At 41.4% G+C, this 23,769-nt stretch overlaps 1 protein-coding gene across 2 annotated transcripts; it reads right to left on the bottom strand.

Annotated features, from left to right (window-relative positions):
* Positions 1-504: 504 nt before the first annotated feature.
* Positions 505-18,118, bottom strand: SQLE (squalene epoxidase). 2 transcript variants are annotated; one of them, XM_055705846.1, is made up of 12 exons: positions 17,901-18,118; positions 17,032-17,441; positions 14,673-14,925; positions 14,215-14,395; positions 11,617-11,713; positions 8,280-8,393; positions 6,534-6,705; positions 6,155-6,250; positions 5,432-5,574; positions 4,262-4,358; positions 3,641-3,728; positions 505-2,348 (listed from the first exon to the last, which is right to left on the bottom strand). In XM_055705846.1, exons 2-12 carry the CDS (start codon positions 17,317-17,319, stop codon positions 2,156-2,158), a joined length of 1,722 nt encoding a protein of 573 aa, XP_055561821.1. In that variant the 5' UTR covers positions 17,320-17,441; positions 17,901-18,118; the 3' UTR covers positions 505-2,155. The 2 variants fall into 2 exon arrangements, with proteins under 2 accessions (XP_055561821.1, XP_055561822.1); XM_055705847.1 differs by having other exon boundaries at positions 17,606-18,118.
* Positions 18,119-23,769: the final 5,651 nt, after the last annotated feature.

Below are 23,769 nucleotides of genomic sequence, written 5' to 3' on the forward strand. Positions count from 1 at the left end.
GCAGCCAGAGACTACAGGACGTGGCTTGAAATTCTGCCCCAGGACTTTTCATCGTGAGGGCAAAGCACTGCTGCGTGCCACTGCCCGGCTGGGACAGGAGCCCAGCCAAGGCTGTCAAACCCTACCGGAGACCAGCTCATCAGGAACTTCAGTTAGAAGCCCACACCCTGTGCTGCCCTGTGTCCAGATGGTCCCGGGTTGTTCGATACTTCAAAGTCCTTCATCGTGTCCTGAGGACAAGGCACGTAACCATTTCACGAGTCACATGTTCAGGCTACTCTTCCTTACACATACATGCAACATTTTTCTCTCCCCCACGGTAATTTCAAACAAGCGATCATTGTCCCAATCATCAAGACACTTAACCAGGCACTGACTTCAAGAAAAGAAAAGAAGTGCTTAAACACGTATGTAAATTTAAGCACACTGGTATTTCCAGATAAATCAGGACCTAACAAAACTCACTAACCAGAGATACACATCAACAGAAAAAAAAAATATATCTACAGATATGGTAACTTTTTATTTAAGCTGAACATGTGTATTTGGCTCAGGACTTTTTATCTTTGATTTTAAAGAGACTGACTGCAAATAATATAAAAAAATAGAAAATGTAAAATTAATCAATATTTTCAAAATTGTGACAAATTTTGAAAACACTTGTATAAATTCTGCAAACTTTGTGTACCCTTAAAGGGGCATCATTTAGTCACCATATATAATGATATTTGAAAATATTAGTACTCTACCCTAAAGTTTAAACATAGAGATATTCATGATGCGTGTAATTTCAAGAGGGTATCAAAAGTGATAATGGTTAGAAAAATATACATACTTTTGCTTCTGGAAAAGAACAGCTCATTTGAAATATCCATCAAACAAAATATTAAAAAAGCCTCTCCACAGATTTTTTTTTCCCCACAGTCCAACATAAAATGTATGGTTATATACAACTTATGCAATCTGTCATTTTCAAGATATAGTCAAAGTTTCACCAGCACAGAAAAACATAATTTCTTACTGCTCTCTGAACTGTTGGTTGCACTGATGCGGGATTTCCTTTTCAGGCAATCCAAAATAGTAGAGCCATGCAGCGACAACATAAAGAAATCATAAGAAAGGTAAAGAAAAATTAAAATACACAAGAACAAAGGAAAGCATACTGATAAAGAGATATCGAGAAGGAATAGTGACCAACAGCAAGAGATGTGAACTCTTTAGTAGCATGCAGTAATTTCTATAGGAACAAAACCAAACCATGCTCCAAGTATTAAAAGGACACTCCTGCGGTACTTCTCATGAGTTTTTAGCAGTGATATCAAAGATTACTTTACTGTCTACTGGAAATAGCCTGGACTGATTTTTTTTCAGTGGATTCCGTTTTGTTGCTGTGCTTCAGTTCGTGGCAGTGTTAAACTTCAGCTGCACACACACCAAGCAAAAGAAAAAAAAACCAAAACCCTAAGGGTTTAAAAGGAAGTGAGATAGGAAGAAAATTTCAAAACCATGTGCTTTCAGTACCCAAGTGCAATGCAGTAGCCAACTTAACTATGGCTTGATTATTATTTGTTATCTCAGAAGAGCAACATGGCACTTGCAACAGTGACTAAAGTGACGCTTCAATATCGGAAACCCTTTACAGTGTCCTTTTAAGTGTCAGTAAACTAGTGTCTTAGCTGCAACTGAAAAAGAACAGGCAAATCCTAATGAAACAACCCAAATCAAGAACGTTACAATACTTCACAGTAATCAAGAAACAGTCTATGGAACTACCGAACAGAAAAAAGCATGAAGGATAATAGCAGCTTATGGTTTACAGTTTTCACTTTTCAGTTTATTAATATTAGTGGTGCACTCGGCAATGGATAAAGCAAGGATGAAATTCTGACAAAACTGGCAATTATCTACCACATGTCAACACTTATTTATGGTCCTTGTAAACAGCTAACTCCTTTTTGAACTTTAATTGCAAAGAAAAGAGTATTTACATATAATATATATGTATATAACCACAAAACCAAAGTTAAATCCTTATCAAGGAAAACACATTTTGAAGAGAAGAAAAGATAATACAATATTAAATAGTACATATCCAAAGATTTTGAAGGCATTGTGATTTTCATGTTTTCTTCCTCCAGTCACTTCCCCCTGGATTTTAATAGACTAAATACTTCATTTCAGAGTAAATAAGTGGAAATATTATAGAGCAACTCCGGTAAAGAATAACCCCACTACTGACAAATGCTCGAGGAATGGTGATCCAGGACTCTGACTTAAAGCAAAAATAAACAGCGTATAACGCCACAGCAAAGAAGTGGCCAATCAGTACCATTGGTTTAGGAGATAACCTGTATTAAAAATAAATAGATAAAACACGTAAATAAACAGAATCAGAATAACAATTTTTTATTTTATCATTAGAGATCCCCACTCGAGACTACACACACCCCCTTCTGATTTAGGCAGCTCTAGTCTTGCTGTCTCAACTAAATAAACAAACTTTGGTGTCTTCAAGCTACTATACAGTCTGCGTTCCCTTCTACAGCACAGCCAGCATATACGGCTGCTTTCTCTTAATTTCCAGTAGTCTGTGTCTGCCTTTATCAACTCCCAGGGGATTATTCTCAACAGGCTCTATCAGTTTCAGCTCTTACTCCAAAACGGGAGAAATATAAATGCACACATTCTCACATGTCAGTACTGCATTGATCACAGGTGTTCACACACAGGCTCTTAACTATGTAGGAAATACCAGTTTTCCTTCTTTACCTCTTTGTCAAGAATATCAGCTATACAGGTAGATTTTTTCAACTGTGTTTTGCATTCCACAAAATGCTGTACTCCGATCAGTAAACTCAGCAACATTTAGTTCGATCTAACCCTTCTTTGTCTGCATAAGGTGAGTAGGACCTGCAACTTCAGTATACTCTTTTTTTTTTTTTTTTTTTTTTAAGAAGATGCACATACAACCCTAGCTTGGCATGCAGCTGTACTCAGTACCCTGTCAGTATTCATACATCTGAGCTAAGACAAAACCAAATGTTTTTAGAAAAAAGTACTGAGGTTTAAGAAAAGGTAGGTTTGTTTGCCTTTAATGGAGTTGGACCTGATGATCCTTACGGGTCCCTTCCAACTCAAGATATTCTCTGATGCTATGACTCTGTTCAAAGTAGTGTGATTTATTGTGCATTCACTAGTTTCTGTGGTGTCACTCAAAACACCCTGATAGTTACCAGTAACCCTGTTCCTTGTGTTCTTTTTGGGGAGACCTCATCCTTCGCTACTCTCACTCTCAGCTTGTCAGGCATGAAAGGCCTCCACCAGCTCCTCTGCTAGTCTGGACCCCTCTACCTCATTCAAACTGCCGTGACACCTGCATTAACTTCTCTCTAGATTTTAGTGGCATTTTTTACAAAGAAAGAAAAAAAAAAAAAAAAAAGGAAAAAAAAAAAAAAGAGCCAGCATTTAAAGGCATAGCTTCTAAAAGAGCTCCGAATTTTAGTATAACCCTAAAAGTATAGGTTCATATGGACCATTCTCCCTGTGCAGAGCTGACCGATTGGGAGCAAAGCAGATCTTGACAGAGGCTCACACTGCTCAACCCCGTTCACATTAACTATTACCAGCATGGTGAACTTACACAGATAGCAATCCAACAGGACCCGAGACACATTCTCCACCAAGTCTGAAGTAATGGAAACAGGCTTTCTTTAGCTGATGCAAGGAATCTACAAAATTAATTAAAATGACTCAACAAATATATTCAACACACATAAAAAACTTTTCCAATAATACACAACAGTGATATTAACTCCAGGACTTTGGTAGCTGTCGTTCTGTTAAATTCAGCTGGATTCTGAGCTAGTTTTATTTAAATAAAGCATAGTCTTATAGAATACCTACATATTCTTGAATTAGCTGGCACAAGAACAAGTGTCTTCTGTTTTGTTCTTTGTGTTGGTTTTTTTCCCCAATGGTTTTGTGTTTTTTTTAAAAACAAACTCCAGACTTGTCTTCACATCACTAAAGCTCAGTTTACATAACGCTAGAACTAAACAACTAGGCAGAGAATGCAAGCTAACTCATTAAAATCCTTTGATTGCTATATTTTAATATATATCAATATACATACACACACACACAAACAGATGGACGTATGCTCATACACATACACATGTCTGTCCCCGTCCCCATCCCCCCCCCCAGACGTATTTATTTACTAAGTTGTAATTAGTCAGAGTTATCTTTAAAATACATTTACCATCTGTGGCAGCAAAGAGTTCATAAAGTGCCTGGGCAAGAATATTCACTACAAAAGAGTGAGATTTTTTTCTTGACCAGTAAAACGTTCTTTTTGCCTGAAAAAGGGGAAAAAAAAAAAAAAGTACTCCTGTAAGTAAATACACAAGAACAATCACAAGATTCCCAAAGAGATGGTAAGAGTCATACTCATGAAAATGTAGAGCGAATTTAGTGATACGCTAGATCAGTTCCAAGCTAAGTCATTAAGGAATTTTGGAAACTTGTTGAACCAGTTATCAAGCCTCCTCTTACAATAAATACAGGAAAAAAACCCAAACAACAAAAGTAGTTCCAGGGTGCGCTTCATCTCATCCTATAGTAGGTGGCTGGGGTAGGTCAGAAATTTGAAGGATAACACCTAGTTCTCTCTGTTGACTAAGTAGGAAATAACTGAAAGTCTGAGGTGACTAGCTGAGATCTAAGCATCTGCATTTGGTCAGGTATGTCCTGTATTCTCCTGACACTCAGGGTCCCTCTAAGTGCTTCTCAATTTTCAAATACACTTTTTGAGTCATCTACTTACAGTCTATAATTACTCTGGCTATAATTTATCCAAGACAACATGCCTAACTCACTTAAAAGAAGTAAACAAATAAGTAAGAAATTTTATTATCTACTCATCAAAATTTTGGATCTAAATCTCACTGAAAAAAATAATGCATCAACACTGATGATGCCAATTCCTGGGAAAGAAGGACATATGTTCTGACTTACTACTGTGAGGTTAATGCAGCAGTCAACAGGCCAGCTGTTATTCTCTGAGTAGCGCTCACACATGTGTAATGGTCAAACCCCACCGCATTTAAGATCAATTTACATTACAAATACACCACTAATATGGGACTATCAGGTTATGCTAGCAAAGCAGGCTGTCTAGACACAGCACTCCAGTCTTCTCAAGCAAAACACAACAGGTCAGCAAGCAGAGTTTTGAATATGCCTTTTGCTATAGCACACATGGCAGCCTCGCTTACTGGTGAATGCCTAATGCATGATTTATCTACCCAAAGCTTTGAAAACCCCTGTGCCTCACTAATAACTTACATGTCTCTGGGTTGCATAAAACTGAAAAGCGTGTCACTACATTGCCGCAAAAGCTGCCTAAAATAAGCCCAAAATAAAGCTTTACCTTGAGAATGTCAGAATCTTCATAAAGGTCTGGAATATCCTGGAGTAAACTTCTCCATATTTTAACATCATTTAAAATGACACTCATTCCTCCACCAGTTAGAGGGTGTCTTATATTATATGCATCTCCTAAAAGAAGAACACCTAGGTAGAAGACAAAAATTAATGGGATACTGCATGACCACTACATAATCTTAGAATTCAAACCCTCTATTTTTTAAAAACGAAACTTACTAAGAATTCATTCCCACCAGAAAATGAGTAACAACTACAAAATTTAAAAAAAAAAAAAAAAAAAAAAAAAAAAAGGAAAAAGGGTGGTGGGGGGTGTGGGTGTTTTTAAATTAACAAGCTTAAAAAGGCTTTAAGATGATCAAGGTCAAAATATTTTTTCCCTATAGGTATGAACATGTCTGTGTCAAAGAACACAAATACAAACACTTTTTAAGGTAATTTCTTTCCTTTTTTAAATCAAGTTTTCCTTAAAAAGACCACACTTGTATAAGCTTGAGCAACCGAGTGATTTAAACTTAAAAAAGCAGGCACTGATATCAAGTGTGGTGTTAATATAAACATTCCCATTAAACTACGCCCAAGGTACACATTTTCAAAATATTATTTTTCATAGAAGAATTATGAGACAGTTGTATTGAACAACAAAGGCCTAAGCCCTAGGAGAAGTTTATAATGCCTTTTCCCCTCCTTTTAATTTCATAATACACACCTTTTTTGTTTACAGCTGAAGGAGGCAAGAAGCTGGCTGGCATAGTCCTTAAACGATCATTCTGAACCGCTATTAAGAATGGTTCCTTTAAGTGGTCTGCAATAACCAAAATATTTCAGTTACACTACTTGGAGTCTAGAATAATTTGCATACAACCCATTTTAACCTCTTCTTAGAGATGTAATCCTTCTGAATTGCTAACCTCACAGATGTGAGCTGAACGAACTGCTATGTGATGTAGAATTGAAGGGTGAATCGTTACTGAAAGAGTAACTGTGCACATGGAAAAAGCCCACATAGTTCAATGGATTCAATGAAATGTGCCTTTTTTAGCACATTTAATTGAGATGATTACGAATGGAAATCTTTCTAGACTTACCAGGTAGTTGTGGATGAATGGTCTCAATCATATATTCTTTTAAATTTTTTGGCATTTCCCCTCGAATATCAACAAGGACCCGAGTCTCAGTTGAAGAAATCCGATAGATTAGCACTGGGCTAGTTTTAGCTAAAACAAGTTCAGCATAATTAGCTTTAAACTGTGACGCATCCTTCAAAAGAAAAGAAGGGGGAGAAAGATTGAGACTAATCAATGAAAGGATATTAAAGTTCAGATTAAAAAAAAATAATAATTTTCTGAAATACTTTGAAATAAAATCCCATATCACACTAAGTTTCTATTCTTTTTCTCTTTAAATGAACAAGAGAAGTGTTTTCAAAAAGCAAGTTCTGAATTTCAGAATTGTAGTTACAATTCTTCTGGCAATACATTTTTATATTTAGTAGAATAAGTAATACATTTCGTGTGAATAACTCACAAATATTTAATACATGCTATTGAAAACCTGTAATGTAATCAATGTAATAGTTTTTGATAAGATAATTTTGTTTTCTTATCATAAAGAAAGTGGTGGGAGGGAAAGAAATACACTAATCTGTATACAACTACATGGAGACACCAACTGAGGAAGAATCATAGGGTCCTATCTAACTAGGTGTTAACCAAGTTTCCAAAAGCACAGAAACAGGAGGAGTTAGAGAGACAAAAAGTGCTGAAGCTCCTCCAAGTCAGTGTTCCCAGCCCAGGGAAAGTTCTCTAGTTTTGGTTCCTTTTCCCTCAATTATTTTTGCTGTTAATGCAATAGTTAACGCAGCAGCCACAAGGGACAAGACCCAGCCAGGATTTCTACATGGGTTCTCCAACCACCCAGCTACCAACCTTGATTCCTACCTTCTCTCTTGAAGTTTATAGGTCTTGAAGGTATACATGTACCTGGTTACAAGGTACCCCACCTTCAGGCAGCAGCACAGTTTGAGTATTCTTCCAGAGCATATAACACAGCACAGCTGCTAGGATGATCTAAAAATCAAGACTTCTACTCCCTGCACCGTAAGTATTGTGGAAAAAATCCATGTCACCATCTTAGCTACCAGTATCTTAACACAAACCAGTCAAAGCACCTATATCCACAGTAGTAATTTTACAAATTGGATTCCAGCTTTACAATGGTGCCTACTTTTAATGCAGAGATTAGAGCTATGTAAGATACAGCACTAATAGCGCACGTAGCACTACCTTATATGAGATGCTGAAACTTTTTTTTCTTAAAAGTATTTTCTATGAACTGGTGTGGTGAGTCCAGTGCTCAGTTTAAATTAGCTATGTTGAATGCTAATCCATTTTTTTTAAACCCTCCCTTGTTGAACTATGTGCTTAAAATTAACACTATACTCCACTCTTAAAACCAGAAATCTTAACTTTTAACAATATCCACTTTAAAAAAAAGAGGAAAGAAACCCACCCCAAACTGGCTCACAGTTACTAAAAAGTGTTCTAAGAGTTGAAAACCTGACCTGTTAACTGTACTGAGTATGTTAAGTCTGACGTAGAAAGTTCAGCTATCCTAGAGCTGGGATGGAGTATGAATCAGTAAAACACTGACCAAAATACCCAAACACTCCTCAAAGGGACACAGAAACTGACAGAACGGCTGGATAAATATCTAAAAGCATAGTCCTAATTGATACTGTTGGAAAGATAATGAACAACATATTCAGTGAAATTCAGACCCACATTAAGAAGCAGCAGCACACTGTCTTACATAGCGTTATACAGAAAAGTTACCTTCAAAATGCAACCAACAAAATGGGATGAAACTGTAACTTTGCTGGAGACCAAGTTTTTTCTAAACTTGGAGAAAAGTCCATCAGCCACAACAGTTAGGGGTGCATGAAGTTCCTGCAGCATGAAGAAAAAAATAAAGACATTTTCAATTTTCCTTCAGAACAGTGGAAAACTTCTCCCAGGCTCTCACTTTCAATTGTACATTAGATGTTCCACAAAACAATAAACATATAAGATGATCACGGACCATATTTATAAGATATACAGTGGTTTTTGCCTTCCTCATTCACACTTCATTTCCTCTAAAAATTGATCTAACAGTATACTCCAGCTTTTACAGACATGCATTCAGATAACATAGTTATAGGGACCATGTAGAAACTTGTATATAAAAAACCCAAAAAAAGTGAAGCAATTGCTCCCTTCAGCCTGTAATGCTCTTCAGGGAAAAAAAAAAAAAAAGCAAGCAAAGAAGAAATTTTATATTAAAGAAACATGCATAAGCAACTAAACAAAACCAAACTGAAGTCTAACAAACTGAAATGCAGTAAGCATACAAGGTCTGCTTTAAAAGACCAAGCAGTGAACTCTGAGCAGCTCCTAGTATACTTAGGAAGTATAAGAACACATAATGCATATAGACAAAATACAAAACAAGATCTGAGTAAACTGATCAGGTTCAGCCTGAATGTATGCATAAATTTCTAATTTTTAACACTTATATTCTTCTCTAACATAAGCAAATTACTCCAGTTACTAAAATATACTTTTAAGCATTTCACTGTTATGGCAATATGACAACATTATTATACTAAAAAGCATTTTGAGGGAGATGTTACCTTCTACCTATAGCTTTCTCAATATATCTCAGAACATTCAGTGATTTCACTGCACACGACTATAGATTTATATTGAGCATTAGTCCTTGGCCTTCCAATAATCTCATACACTTGGCACAAGCGAAAAAAAAAAAGTTTTTCTTTTAAGCTTTCAGGATGTACTAACAAGGCAAAAAAAGCAGGCTGTGTTTCATTAGTACTCCTGAAAAATGTAATACTACTGGATGGAAGCGTCTGGGGAGCCAGTATGTGAATGGGTTCCTCCATGAGCAGTTCTCTCCTGCACAGGAATGGACTCGGTCACTTGTCTCACACAATCCTGACATCCTTTGCCATGTGATGGGAAATCAGGAAAAATCAGATGACAGTAGAGCTGAGTAACATAATACACGTTCATGGTGTCTGAGCTTGTGGAAGTGAGCTCATGAAAACTCTTTCCTACAGATTATGGTCTCAGATGATTGCAAACTCTAATTACTCCTGCAATTAGAGCAAAGCCACCTGCCCATATGGGTTCCCTTGTGTCTAATGATCCGAGCATTCATGCTACAATTTTTCCACAGTCAACATACTAAGACCGTTACTCTATTCAGTTGCTTGGTTTTGATAAATTTTCTACATTGACTTTTAGCATACTGGGTAATTTGAACCTCATTTAAGACAATAAAAATCTCAACGGTAACGTGGTGGACAACAGGGATGGAGAGAACAGAAAAACAGAGACACAACATTGATCAGCCTCCTTTCTTTATCAAAGCAGGCTAAGAAATGTAAACAGGCTTTGCTTTGGTTTTGGTTTGGGTTTTTTTCCCCCCTAAGTAGCTTCCCAGCAGCTAAAAGTCACAGATAGCAAAACACAGTTCAGAAGAAATTTTTACTGGAAATTTCTTACGCTAGATTTCTAAAATCAAAGGAGACCTAAGCTAGCAAATGAAACAGCTCTTTCCAGCTACAGAACTTCAGCATTCAGAGCAAAACATGACGTTGTTTATCACCTTTATACAGATAGGAAACTCAAAGCCTTAAGAACAACATCCACGCTCTTAGGAAAGATGCAGGCTAAAACACTTGTCACACTACTGCTGGTCAAGTCAGTCACACTTAAAATTACAACAACAACATCCATAAATGTGTAAAGCCTAAAAACAAATCTCAAAGCAGAGTAAGTACTATCCCCCACCACCCTCCAAACAAAACAACCAGCCGTCTACATTGCTGGATGGTAAAGCAAATTACATTCAGGGGGAAAAAAAAAAGACCACAGATCACATCCCTCACCCCCAGACTTCCTCCTCTCCAAATTCCCTGTCTTTCCATCACCCACGTGTGATTCAATGGCTTGTTCTACTAGAGTGGATTTCCTGATATAGTTTTATTCATTTTACATGATACATGAGGCAGACCAAGAAACAGGACTTGGAACTCCCTCTTCTTCCAGCTACCTGAAGAAGGATCAAGGATGTTGTTTCCACTCAGCTCTCCTAGAGCTTCCTACTTAACAGCACTTTGCCATCACGTGGGCTGAAGTGCCATTTGCCTGAAGAGCTACAACCAGCTAGTTCTCCTACTTCTTGGGCAAGTACTTTTTAAAAGGCTCTCTTACTTATGGTTTTATACCGCCATTCCCATTTCTAAATGACCTAAAGATGAGAGATTTTGTTAGTAATGCTCAGAAAAGGATCTTCTAACCACTTGGGAACTTCCTCAGTCTTTTATGGAAGGCAGCAGAGCATAGGCGGAAGATTCCCATCTTCCCCATCAGAGCACATCTGAGCACACTGGCTACATAACTTTAGGCAGCAAAAAAAATTTAAAGTAACAAAGGAGATTACAAATTTGGCTTTTCTAGAGAATAGGCAGTACATCCAGAACTTCAGCACATTGGTTCTACTGAGACTGGTCTTCCCCAAACTTTTTACTGTAAGTTCACACAGTTCCATAGCATTTAGCCAGCAGTTTATCACTAGCTGAGGCCAGGAACACGAATCAAATCAGTCACACATTTAGAACAGGCCAGAACTGTCTTTCTGTGATCCAAGAAATGACTGGACAGAGCTACCTCTATAAATAGGCACCTATTTTCTTATGTTCAGACACCTCAGTTAATGGTGGAAGTATACGTGGAAATGTAGACCATTACATGCAGGCAAAGCACAAAATACATTGGTTTTTTCCATCAGTAACTCTCAAAAGATTTTACACTCCAGACATATGAACATTAAAATAAGCAATGAACTCCATTCTCCAGAAACACTGAAAGCAGAAGCTGAACCAGAAATTACAATAAGAATCCCCATATGCTAGGACTGTATCCACTAGAATGCAGTCTCCTTTCATTAAAGCTTTCACTTTCTTGGTAACTGCACTATTTCTGTACCAGTGAACTGGAACAGACATTTAAAAAGATTATTTATATGTATATATATATATATATATGTATGAACCAACCCTTGATTTTCTCAATAGTTAGCAAAGATTGTAACAGAAAACTGTCCTACCTTAGTGTCTCCAGTTTCTTTGTCCTTGTACTGAACACCCACAACACAGTCATCTTCCTCAAGCAATTGTAACACGGTCCCCTCTATGAATTTTGCACTGAAATAAAATTGAGGGGTTAGAACAGAATGGAAGATGATTAATGATACCAACATTTCAAGGCACTTGACACAGAAGGAAAACCAGATTTTCACTAATTTTGTCTCTGCTGACACTGTTTGTTTAGATTTTACAAAGATGTGCTCTGGACCACTTTCAGAAGCCACATTAAACATCAAAAAGTGCTCATCACGAATTTCAGTTCAGCACTGCCATTTGGTGTGATACCTGAGAATATTCTAAAACTGTAGCGCTTATCCTAAACACCCTACCACTTTGCAGAATCCCCAGTTATGCTTCAGGTGCTCCACGGCCACATGAGAGATGCAAAGAGCAGTTTGACATGGTCAGAAATAAGCGGCTGACCGAGTCATCCCTGCTAAATGGTGGCAAATGCTGACAGTGCAGTTGAGACCTAACTCCAAGCAGAACTCAGGAGCAAGATCTGAAGCAGCACTTCAACATGTACACTAGATAAAAGTGAGGTACCCAACTCTCCGAATAGTCCAGAATAATCTAACCTGATTAGGACACAGATATTCAGCTTTTGACCTCAGGACACACTTTTTCTTTTTGGGGGTTCACAAATTAAATCCCTGTAATCTTATATCCTTTATTGGATCTGAGCTGTTAGACCTCATCCCAGCATTTCAGACTTAGCAGCTTGAAACGGACACTCTCTCTCCCTCACACATACTTCTGTATCCAGATGGAATTCCACAGCTTGGGAGAAATGAGTCCATTTGAGAGTACAACAGCTTGGTATTTTAGGTTCTCAGAGGGAACATGAGCAATCGATTTCATGTCTTTTCTACATGTCAGTGAGCACAGAAATTTCAGAGCAGATTGTGACTGGCTTAATTTGCCAGGCAATAGGCAGGTTGGCTGTATCAAAGTATCTATGGTTTTTATGTGTGAACACATGGACGGAAACTTCAACAGCAAGGGAGTGCAGCAGCATGTCAGGTTAACAGCAGGTGAACCAGAGTTCGAATAGGATCCAGAGCTTTAAACTTCTTTTATAGCTGTCATTTCAGCTACATAAGTGCTCATTTCTTTTTCTGGTTTCACCCACCGTAAGAATAATTAACTAGTATACCCTACCTGTTTTCTCTGCAAAATTACTTTTCTGAAATAAGTTCATATTGCCTAGTAGTTATAAAGAGGATATCTTAACCAGTAGTAATTATCCCCTATATTTTCACGAGCTCTGAGATAAAAAACAAAGCCTCATGGTACTGTTAAAGAGTTCTTGACCTCTCCCGCACCTTAATTTAACATGTTTTCAATGCTAAAATTAAAATGGAAAGCAAGCACACACAAAATGAAACTGTGTGGATACAAAGGGAAAGAACTGAACTCAAGTCACATGAACATTAGCTTTTGTAAGTTTCTGCTTCAAAGACTGTGTACAGCTGCTGGAGTTTTCCCTGAAAGTTGAGCAAACAGGTGCCCAAGTTTCACCGAGCTTGAAACCTCAACAAGACTGCTTTAGCTTTTATAGCTAGTAAACACAGTGGCTATTAATTTTAACTGTAGTACAAAGCTGCTATCTTTCAGTGCTACTTTTAGTAATTCATATGATATAACAGATATGATAGGAGAAAGAAATTTCAGAATAAAGACACGTAAGGTAGAAAGATGATAGCATCAAGTTTCCTTTGTAAGCATTATTTAGGGGGGGGAAAAAAAGACAACACAAAAAACACCTCACAGAAAACAGCACCTAGAATCTATTCTGTTTCAATAAAAGTTTTTATCTCATATCTTGTATAAAAGAAAGAAATCAGTTAAAGAGAAAATACGAACTAATATTTATTTCATCAGAAGAGAAGGCATCTTCCAAGATTCTGAAAAACAGATGTTAGTAACTGGAAAGAGGTACTTCCATTCAGTGCTCCCTTCTAGTTATTTGGCTTGACTTCTTGTCATCAGAAAAAGCAGAATATGCAAATGTAAAAGCAGCCTGATTTCTGGCATCACATATAACATCAGTGGAAGAAATACACATCCCTGCTCATCACAGGAGGCTTTGACTAGATGACTTTTAAAGGTCCCTTCCAACCCAAACCATTCTACAATTCTAAGAAATGATACCAGATCTGTCACTTGTTTCTTGACCAAAGAAGTTCTACACATTGCTCACTGAGAAGAGGTCTCTTCTTCTGGTAAAGTACAAAACCCAAGAATCAGCAGAAGAGAATCACCCCTTAACCCCTGAACTGTTCTCTCACATGGATGAACCAGTACCTTGCCTAATATTTGAAGCCTATATTCCCAAAGTTTAAAGATTAATTTTCCCAAAGGGTAACATTTGATGTACATGCAAGTCATTAATAGAAAACAGAACGTGTAACTACAGCTGTTACTTTCTCTCAGTCTTGTTTATTGCAGCCCTCTTGTGTTGGGAAAGAGTGAAATAGTTAAGGGATCTCACAGATGCTGGGAACAGTGCTTCTGAGCCTCTGGATCCCAGCTGCATTGCTCACAAGGTGACTCACTTGGGCTCTGCCATAGCTGCCCTTCGGAGACCCATGATGAACTGGCCATGATGAAAAGATCTTCCACTGGCCACGTGGCCATCTTCAGATGTTGGATAAGGAATTTCAACCTCCGACTTGCTCTCTAGGTCATGAATTATGTAACCATTTACTATTTGTGAATCAATACCTTCTACTGTATCTGCAAAATATAAGCCAATAGATGAGTTTTTAAAAGTCTTTAAGAAAGCTTAGTTAAGTATTCTTTTACACAGAGTCCAGTTTTCTTAATCAAAACACACATGTTGAAGGATATTTTCAAAATGGCAGACTAGACATACACAAGCAGTTTTCGTTCAAATATTAAGCACAGACAATGTCTTTCTTCGTTTTCCCTGTAGGCATGCATTGTATAAAAACATAACTGAGCGTACTAACTGTTGTGTTATAGATTTATTGACAATTTGAAATGCACTCACCTTCAAGACCCAAGTCTCCAAGGGCTTTAAAACCTCCAGGCTGCAACAATTCTCCAACTATCCTGTCAGGTTCTTTCAGATCCCTCTCTATTACAGTCACCTTTCTTCCATCCCTTGAGAGCACCGTGGCCAAAGAAGAACCAAGGACACCTGATCCCACAATGATAATTTCTGGATCGTATTGGTGTGATAATATTGTATTTGGAGCTGTCTCTGTCAGATATACATCTGAGAAGTTTACTTCTCTTTTACCCTTCAGAAAACAAAGCAAACAAAGTTACATGTGCTGATGTATCTGTACCATAACCCTGTCAGAGCACTGACTTTGGACTAGTTCTACTTTGACCCAGGGGACTGAGCGCGTATCAGTAGCTGGAGAGTGTTTTCCCGTTTAGTTTTGTCCAAAATTGAATCAGTCGTACTCTACAATGCAAGAAAACCACAAAGAACAAAGAAAAATCAACATCCCCCCAAAATAAAAACAAGATACTTGCTTTTTTTTGCCCTGCTGATCAAAGACAAACCACTAACATAGTCTCAGAGAGACTGAAAGTAAAGTTCCTATAAAATGCAGTAAGCCAAGGCTGTCCCATATTCTTGGTCTAGAAAGTAACAAAACAATGCCTTCATGCCAGTGAGCCACTACTACCCGAAGGCTTTAGCAGTTTGCAATGAAAAAGTTATCAGATTCACTGGAAAATGTATTTCTCTTTAATTTTACTGTAAGGGAACCTACCTACCGAAATAGCATCTTATGATAATACTCAGCATGAAAAAGTGTCAACAGAAGCTGCTACCTGGGAAACGTTTTAAAGAAGTGTCCTGAAATTAAAACTCATCAGACAGTCAAAAGTATAGGTAAAATTACCATTCGCCTACATTTAAAACTGTTAAGAATTGACATACATCAGATTACGTATCAGTTAACATATAAACTGGTACCTGAAGACTAGTTGTGTTACAGTACCTTCCCAACAGCATCTAATCACATACACCTGAAAAAAACGTTGTAAGGCCAATTCCAGTGCAAACCTTGAAGTCATTTCTCTAGCTGGTAGAATAGAGTCCAATTTACTCTTTCACAAATGCCTCAGTGCTGACGGGGGTAAAAACACGATTACATCAGTGAAACAAATGCCCAGAACAACACTGGCACCAGAATTTCTAGTGGCATTGTGTCATGCTTGTATCTACAACACAGCAAGGGAGTGCAAAACTATCTGAATTCAGATATTACAAGAAATGGGGGTAAAGGCAGACTTTACCAGGAAAAACAAAATAAAAATCCAGAGCCTTTGACCTGCAGCCAAAAAGTTTGAAGTTCTTTTGCACAAGGGGTCAGCGCTCAGCTGAAAATGCTCAGAACTACACAAGAAAGTAGCCAGACAGTACCAGCCCACAGATGTACTGAATATGCATTTCTATTTGTAGTCTTAGATGGCAGGATGCCAGCTCAGCTCTAGCCACGAACTACAGCTCTCCTCTCTCACAGCAAGTCTCACACTGAGCTCAGCGGAACAGACTATCTGAGCTCTGGTCCTGTAGCTATTGTACAAGCAATAGTTTAGCAATAATTTCCAAATAACTGTACCTGCCGTTGTCTAGACAAATGTGTTTTCTCCACAAGTATTAGGAAGCTGATCACAGAGCCACAGAACGGCAGAGGCTGGGAAGGACCTTTGGAGGTCACCTGGTCCAAAGCCCCCTGTTCAAGCAGGGCCACAGCAGATTGGCCTGGACCATGTCCAGCTGGGTTTTGAATACCTGCAAGGATGGAGGCCCTACCACCTCTCTGGGCAACGTATTTCAGTGCTCAGCCACCCTCAGTAAAAAAAAATGTTTCCTGATGTTCAGAGCAAACCTCCTGTGTTTCAGACTGTGCCCACTGCCTCTTGTCATGTCACTGGACATTACTGAGAACCTGACTCCATCCTCTTTGCAACTTCCCTTCAGGTATTTATATACATTGATGAGACCCTCCTGAGCCTTCTCCTCTCCAGGCTGAACAGTCACAGCTCTCTCAGCCTTTCCTCATAGGAGAGATGCTCCAGTCCTTCACCTCTACAACAGGCTGGCAACTGAAGGTATTTTCCTGCTAGTATAATAATCCTTCACCGAAAATGTTTCTTCACTTATATTTGATTTGACTCTACAAAACACCTGGTCTATCACTTAAGTAAGTTTCACTGTTTCTTTTGCCATCCAAAACTAACACAATGACAAATCAGACATCCAGCATCTAAAAACAAATTCTCTCCAACCCCTTCTTAGCTGCTTTCCCGAAGCTGGACAGAGGGTCAGTGGCCTGAGGGCACAGCAGGACACTGCACCCTATGTGCCACGTCTGAATTGAACCTACCTTTCTGGATTTGGGCTGTTCAACTTGTTGAGATCCTGGGGTGGGTTTGGCCCAGAAGAAGCCAACAAGCGGTAAAGCTGAGAGAACATCAGAGAGCATCCCCAGGTGGGCTTTGCGCTGCTGCTGCTGCTGCTTGGGCCCCCTGAAGTGGTACCTGTAGGACAGCAGCAAGCCGAGGGAGAAGAACACTAACGCAGAGAGCAGCACCTCCTTATTGGCGTAAGTCATCAGGTCTCCGCACTTTTTATACACGTAGATGAAGGAGGCGATACCCAGAAAGGTCCACATCGTGAGGGGACTGGTCACTGGTCCCGGCTGCTTCCTCCAAAACTGTCCCGTCGACAAGCGCTGCCCAAAATGCGGTTTTGTGCGGGGTGTGAGAAATGTCCGTATAGGAATGCAAAGCCTTCCTGTGCGATGGGAGGGAGGGAGATCCCGATGAAAAAACAAGATGCTCCACAGAACCCCGTAGAGGACCGAGCCCCACCTCGCTGGGCTGCCACAGGAGCCCAGAGAGCAGTTCCAAAACCACCCCCCAAAAAATAAAATCAATATAAAACGTCTTAAAAATCACCAGCTCCGCACAGCGCCTTACGGAGACGCGCGACGACTCCCACCACACGCGACGGCTGCGGAGCCGGCGCCCGTCCCCGCCGCGGGCGGGAGTCTCCTTCCCCACCGCCTCCCGAGCTCACTCCTCCGCCGTGCCCAGCCCCGTCTCGGCTGCCGGGACGGATGGATGCGGCCGAGCCTCCACGCCGGGGGAGTGAGGCGGCGGCGCTGCGAGGGGGCCGCCCCAGCCGCCCGTGACGCACCCGGGCGGGCGGCTCAAGGCTCACGCCCCGGGGGGGGCGCGGCTGATGCGCTACCTGTCGTGTCAGGGCCCCTCGCAGCCGCCTCACGGAGGAAGGGAGGACGCGACGCTGCTGCTAATGCTGCTGCTGCCGCCGCTGTCTCCTCCTCTTCTTCTCCCTCTAACCCCTCAGCCCGGTTTCCCGCCTGGCTGCCAGGTATACCCGTGCCCGGTGCCTCCCGGCGAGCACACCCCGACCGCACGGAGGCGGGCGTGCGGGCCGGCCGCCGGGCAGGCGGGACTATGCTAATGAGAAACTGCCTCCGCCTCCTTGTAGGTACCGCGCGCCCCGTGCCTCAGCGGCTTCTGGCCAATCGGCGGTGCTATGCCGAGATGGCGCTATGGCCAGACAACCAATCCGAGCGGGAGGTAGGAGGGGCTAGCGTCCGCCGGGCTCCTAGGGCGATGTGACGACGCGTGGATGGGCGGGGCGGGAGCGCCGGGGTTGCCATGGTTACGGGATGAGGGGCTGCTGCTGTGCTGCCGCTGCCGCTGCTGTGCTGCTGCTGCCGCCGCGGCGGACCCGGCCCCGCCGCTCCCCCGTTCCCGCGCGGCTGCCGAGCGGGGCCTACGCATGCGCGTGGCGAGGCGCGGGCGGGGGACGGCCGGCACCCGGCGGGGTGGCAGCGGCGGGCACCGCCGTCTCCCGCGCTCGGTTCGGCACCTGGCCGGCAGCGGGGGACGGGGAACTAAGGGCGAACAGCTCAAAGGACGCGGGGGCGGCAGCGTTGGTTCCCGCGCTGCTCAGTCCTGAGGGACCGCACCGTCCTGCAGCCTGAAGAGATTTTGAAACGTTTTCTAAGAGAAAAGGTGTCAGGGTGCGGCTGCGGAGGGGCAGGGGCTGGCTGGCAGCCCCTCAGCCGCAAACCGGGCCCAGAAATGCAAAATCCGTGGGAGAAGTGGGGGTAAGGTGAAAGATAAGAAAGACCCCCTGTGCCCCAGCTTTGTGAGCGGGAAGGGGAATTTGGAGATTTGCTCCTGGGGTTATTTGTGTGGCTGGACAGAACAAAAATAAGCTTTATCTTTCACATTGAGCTTCTCAGGGGCACACACCAGTGGTCCTCCCTTTTCTCTGTGAGAGGGACCTTTCCTGGGCTACGTACTTGCACAGCACAACAACATTGAACATGTCTCTCTATCGCAGTATAACAATCCTTAAAAATAGTGAAGCCATGAAAATGTCAGGACCCCACTCCAGGCAGTAAAAAAACCTAGTAAAAGAATGAGCAAAACCTGTCACATGCAAATGGAGTGAAAGGAGACAAGATCCATGCAGTGGTAAAATAGCGCCTTTTGAAGAGGAGAGAAAATGTTTAGTAGTTTCTCATGCAGTAAAAAGACTGCAAACAATTTGGTAGACTCGAATACAGGCAAAAACAGGAACTAGTAAGAAAAGGGGCTTTGGTTCATTCATCAGGTCAATCAGTTCAGGCAGAAACGAAAGATCCTGTGAGCTGAAAGATCAAGCACAGGTTTTTCTATATGGTGAAGACACAGGTCTCATCAACAATAATGATTATCCCCTCAACAACGAAATGAGTGCAGCAGAGGCATGCGTAATCATAGGAATCTACCTGTAAAAACGTGTTCACAAGAAGGAGCTCCTTTTCCACAGTTTAAATGAGGGTTATTACACCTGTCAGCAAGTTTTATATTTAAACCACCTGACAGCGAAGCTCTTAAATACATCTGCACTTGATTTCCTATGTTCCATTTACTAATGTTCCTTGTGTTTACTAAAAATGCCCTTTTTTATGGACTGATCTCCACAGAATCACTCAGTGCATTGTAAGACCAAATTAAAGCATGTGTAACTCTTCTGGGCAGTTGTGCTAGAGACCAAACACAAGAAGAACCATAGCCTTTAAGTTACTGGAACCAACACAGACCTTCTAAAGACTAAGAAACGTCAGTTGGCATACGTGAACCAACAGCTACTGAAAATAATACCAGTGTAATGCAAGTGCACAGTCAGAACTGTGTCAAGGTCCAAAACAACCTGAAGTGACTAACAGAAGAATGGTGTTTGAGAAAGCAGACTGAAGGAGATTTATGTTAATGAAGATAATAGTATGAGGATTTTAAGATTAGAGTAGAATTTTATCTTCCGTTTTACTGCAAACTGGCCCAAAGCCCTCTTCATCCCCTGTGGATTGTTCTTTATGCAGCTGTAAGGTTACTTGTGTAGACTCGGTGACAATATGTAAATGTAACCCACCACAGAACATCAGCTTTCTTGCTTGTCCAGGTCACCCCGTAGCCCCTGCACCTCAGCCAGAGGAGAGGGCAGTAATACAGAGCTGTCACACGAAGGAGTGTGGGTGTCCCTTTGGCTACAGGCTGTAATTAGATTTTATGAGGTGACCAACAAAACTGCAGGCTTGTTCTTCCACCCGAAGAAATCATCCAATGTTCATGAATCACTCATGTAAAATGTATTTCAGGATTATGTAATTCGTGACTCATTTTTCTTGATACTTAAATTTGGAGTGGTTAGAGAATTGCAGAATTCTGGTTCTGAATGCAACACTCACAGATGCATCTGTTTGAGGCTCAGATGTTATCAAAACATTTCCATACTGGCAGCCAAGAGATCAATAGCGGGTGGCTTCCCACTGCCTCTCATTCACTCTCACGTCCTGGCTATGGTGAAGAGTTTGACACACTAGCATTTCTTTGTTCACTGTAAGAGCTATATTTTGTGGCTTACATTACTGTAAATAAGAAGATATTTCTCAAGATTGGTAGAGCTACTGATTTTTTGTTATGGCCTTATTGTCCTACTTCACAAAATAACCAATTTTTTTCGGGTTTGTATTTATGTGCATTCTTGAATTTTGTTAAGAATTTTGTTTCTACGTTAAGAAACTTCCTGCTTCACTTGTGAAGCACTGTCAAGATGATTACTATGAAACATCTTTTAACAATTTAAATATCACAGTGGCAAATATGAACAGGCTCAAACAAGAATTTCTAAAATTCCATAACAACTTCACAACCAGGATAAAGGCATCCAAGAAGAGGTTGGAGCTGAGCAGACTTTTCTCTCAGCCCTTCTCCAGAAGCAGCAGCACTTAGCGAAATGCTGTTTTCGGACTTGGACAGCCAGCAGTCAGCAGGGCAGCAGAGTGATGGTGGAATAACCAGAAATGGTTGGCTGAACTCCAGGGTATAAAAAATAAATCACTTGATGAGGACTTTGCTGGTTGTGCAGAAGCAGTCATCATGTGTATGCCATCTTAAGATGCAGACTAATAAAATGCAAGGCATGCCTCTAGTTCTGGTTACAACTACCCTGGCAGCGCACGCATCAGGACCAATATCTGAAGTATCAGAACTATTGCTTATATGTCACATAATTGACCAGCATGTGCTGCATGGACTGACCCTTGCTGTCCACAGACATGCTACACGTGGTGTAGAGCCTGGTCTCGCTGCACATCCAATTAATGGTCATCAACCTGCACTGGTAAGTGGATGTAGAAAGTCTGGTGTATGGACAAAAATATGAAAGAAAAATATCTATCCTTATGTTTCAATAATTATGAGAAGAAGCAGAGCCTGGTAAATGTTTACAAGAGGAAGGTGGTAGGGCTCCTCAAAAAATGAGAACGATGATTATATGAAACTGCAATTATTAAGAGTTAGAGCTTTGAAGCAAGAGGCCACTTGCATAAAAAGCTGTAATTGTTGCGTGTGTATCGGTGGGTGTGTGGAGGAATACAAAGCTGTTACCATGTGAAACTGCATGTATATCCTTCATGTGGAACTACTTCCCTTCTGAAAAACAACAGGCCTGTCAGCCTGACCTCAGTGCCAGGGAAGGTTATGGAGCAGAGCATCCTGAGCACACTCATGCAGCACATGCAAGACAATCGGGGGATCAGGCCCAGCCAGCATAGGTATGAAAGGCAGGTCCTGCTGGATGAACCTGATCTCCTCCTACGACAAAATGACCTGCCTAGTGGATGAGGGAAAAGCTGTGGATGGTGCCTGCCTGGACCTTAGTAACGCCTTTGACACCGTCTCCCACAGCATTCTCCTGGAGAAACTGGCTGCTCATGGCTCAGACGCGTGTGCTCTGTGCTGGGGAAAAAGCTGGCTGGATGGCCGAGCCCAAAGAGCGGTGGTGAGGCTGAACATGAGCCAGCTGTGTGCCCAGGTGGCCCAGAAGGCCAACAGCATCCTGGCCCGTATCCAAAACAGTGTGACCAGCAGGACCAGGCCAGTGACCGTCCCCCTGTACTCGGCACTGGTGAGGCGGCACCTGGAACCCTGTGTTCAGTGTTGGGCCCCTCACTGCAGGGGGGACACGGAGGGGCTGGAGCGTGTCCAGAGACGGGCAACGGGGCTGGGGACGGGGCTGGGGCACAAGTCTGATGGGGAGCGGCTGAGGGAGCTGGGGGTGTTCAGCCTGGAGAAAAGGAGGCTGAGGGGGCACCTTGTCGCTCTCTGCAGCTCCCTGACAGGGGGCTGTAGGCAGGGGGGGGTCGTTCTCTTCTCCCAGGGAACAAGCGACAGGACAAGAGGAGACGGCCTCAAGTTGCACCAGGGGACGTTTAGACTGGATATTGGGAAAAAATTCTTCACTGCAAGGGTGGTCAAGCAATGGAACAGGCTGCCCAAGGAGGTGGTGGAATAACCATTCCTGGAGGTGTTTAAAAAATGCATAGATGTGGTGCTTAGGGACATGGTTTAGTGATGGACTTGGCAGTCCTGGGTTAACAGTTGGACTTGATGATCTTGAAGATCTTTTCCAACCTTAAATGATTCTGTGATTCTGTATGGGAATATTATTGTATTGAGAAGTTGGGTGGTTTAATTAATTTTTCTAACAACGTAGTTCAGTGCAGTTGGATATTTTCAAAACTGATCACAATGAAGAACTCTGCACGTTTTCAGTATGTTTTTAATAAATGTCAAAAAAAACCAGCTTAATGTCTGAGCAACAGCAGAAACATTATCAAATATATATGTAATGCATGAATTGGAATTCCACTAAAGTATTACACAGCACATCTTGAAAGTTAATCCTGATGACATACTGTATTTATACCGTGTTCAAAGGGATGTTTGGCAATATTTCCTCTCTATCCCAGCAGGAAGACCGTAAAATAATTTGTCTCTTATTAATGCATAATTAGGGAATTAAAGCCAGCAGCTATTATGATATTTGCAGTCTGATAGCACAGAATGTTTAAGAGGGCACCTCTTTAGGGGGTAAAGCTTTAATGCCTGGGGAGTCCAGGCTGTGATTTAAAGTTATTTGGGCTTGAGGAATACAGGCAACATACAGGCTGTGGTATAGCCAGTGGCCACGTGCCCTGTGTCAGCCCCAACAGCTTCGTCTATAAGCACTTGCCCCCTTCTTGGTTCTGTTTTCCCTGTAAGGTTGGAATTACTGTGCGCTTTTTTCTATAATTTTTCTCTGAGATTGCACATTGTGATTTTTTAATGTATTATCAATATGTTTACCTCTTTTTTTACTATATAGAGTGGGTGAATGTTTGGTCAATGATATCCATAATCACAAGTCAGCTGACTGAGACGGAAGCAAGGAAAGGGAAAGGCTAACTTATTTTAAAAGTTACAGTCCTTACACCAGAAATGACAGAGTTTTGTGTTTTTCTCTGATTTTGAAGATCCGTTCTGTAGACATTTCCTAGTCATGTCTTGCTGAAGACAGCAAAATGTTTTCACAAAGCGCTACAGGCATACACAGTCCTGATTGCAGACAGGCTACAGATACTGAGAAGGGAAGAAAAGACTGAAGAATCAGAAGGCAGAGGTAGGGTAGAGAGGTGTATCAATGTTGCAGTGGCATGCATTAAAAAAGTCTTTCCTTTTGTGCAATTACGCAGCATTGATCAGGAATGCAGCCTCTG

The sequence above is a fragment of the Falco cherrug genome, chromosome 3, assembly GCF_023634085.1.
Source record: "Falco cherrug isolate bFalChe1 chromosome 3, bFalChe1.pri, whole genome shotgun sequence".
Taxonomy (NCBI): domain Eukaryota; kingdom Metazoa; phylum Chordata; class Aves; order Falconiformes; family Falconidae; genus Falco; species Falco cherrug.

What these genes read in the sequence shown, in the direction of transcription:
- SQLE (XM_055705846.1), bottom strand. Translation starts at nt 17,319, where the DNA reads ATGTGGACCTTTCTGGGTATCGCCTCCTTCATCTACGTGTATAAAAAG. An exon ending in AAGAAACTGGAGACACTAAG is followed by an intron (nt 8,394 to 11,616) that starts GTAGGACAGTTT and finishes TTCATGCTGCAG; the next exon opens with GAACTTCATGCACCCCTAAC. An exon ending in CATTCATCCACAACTACCTG is followed by an intron (nt 6,251 to 6,533) that starts GTAAGTCTAGAA and finishes TGGTTATTGCAG; the next exon opens with ACCACTTAAAGGAACCATTC.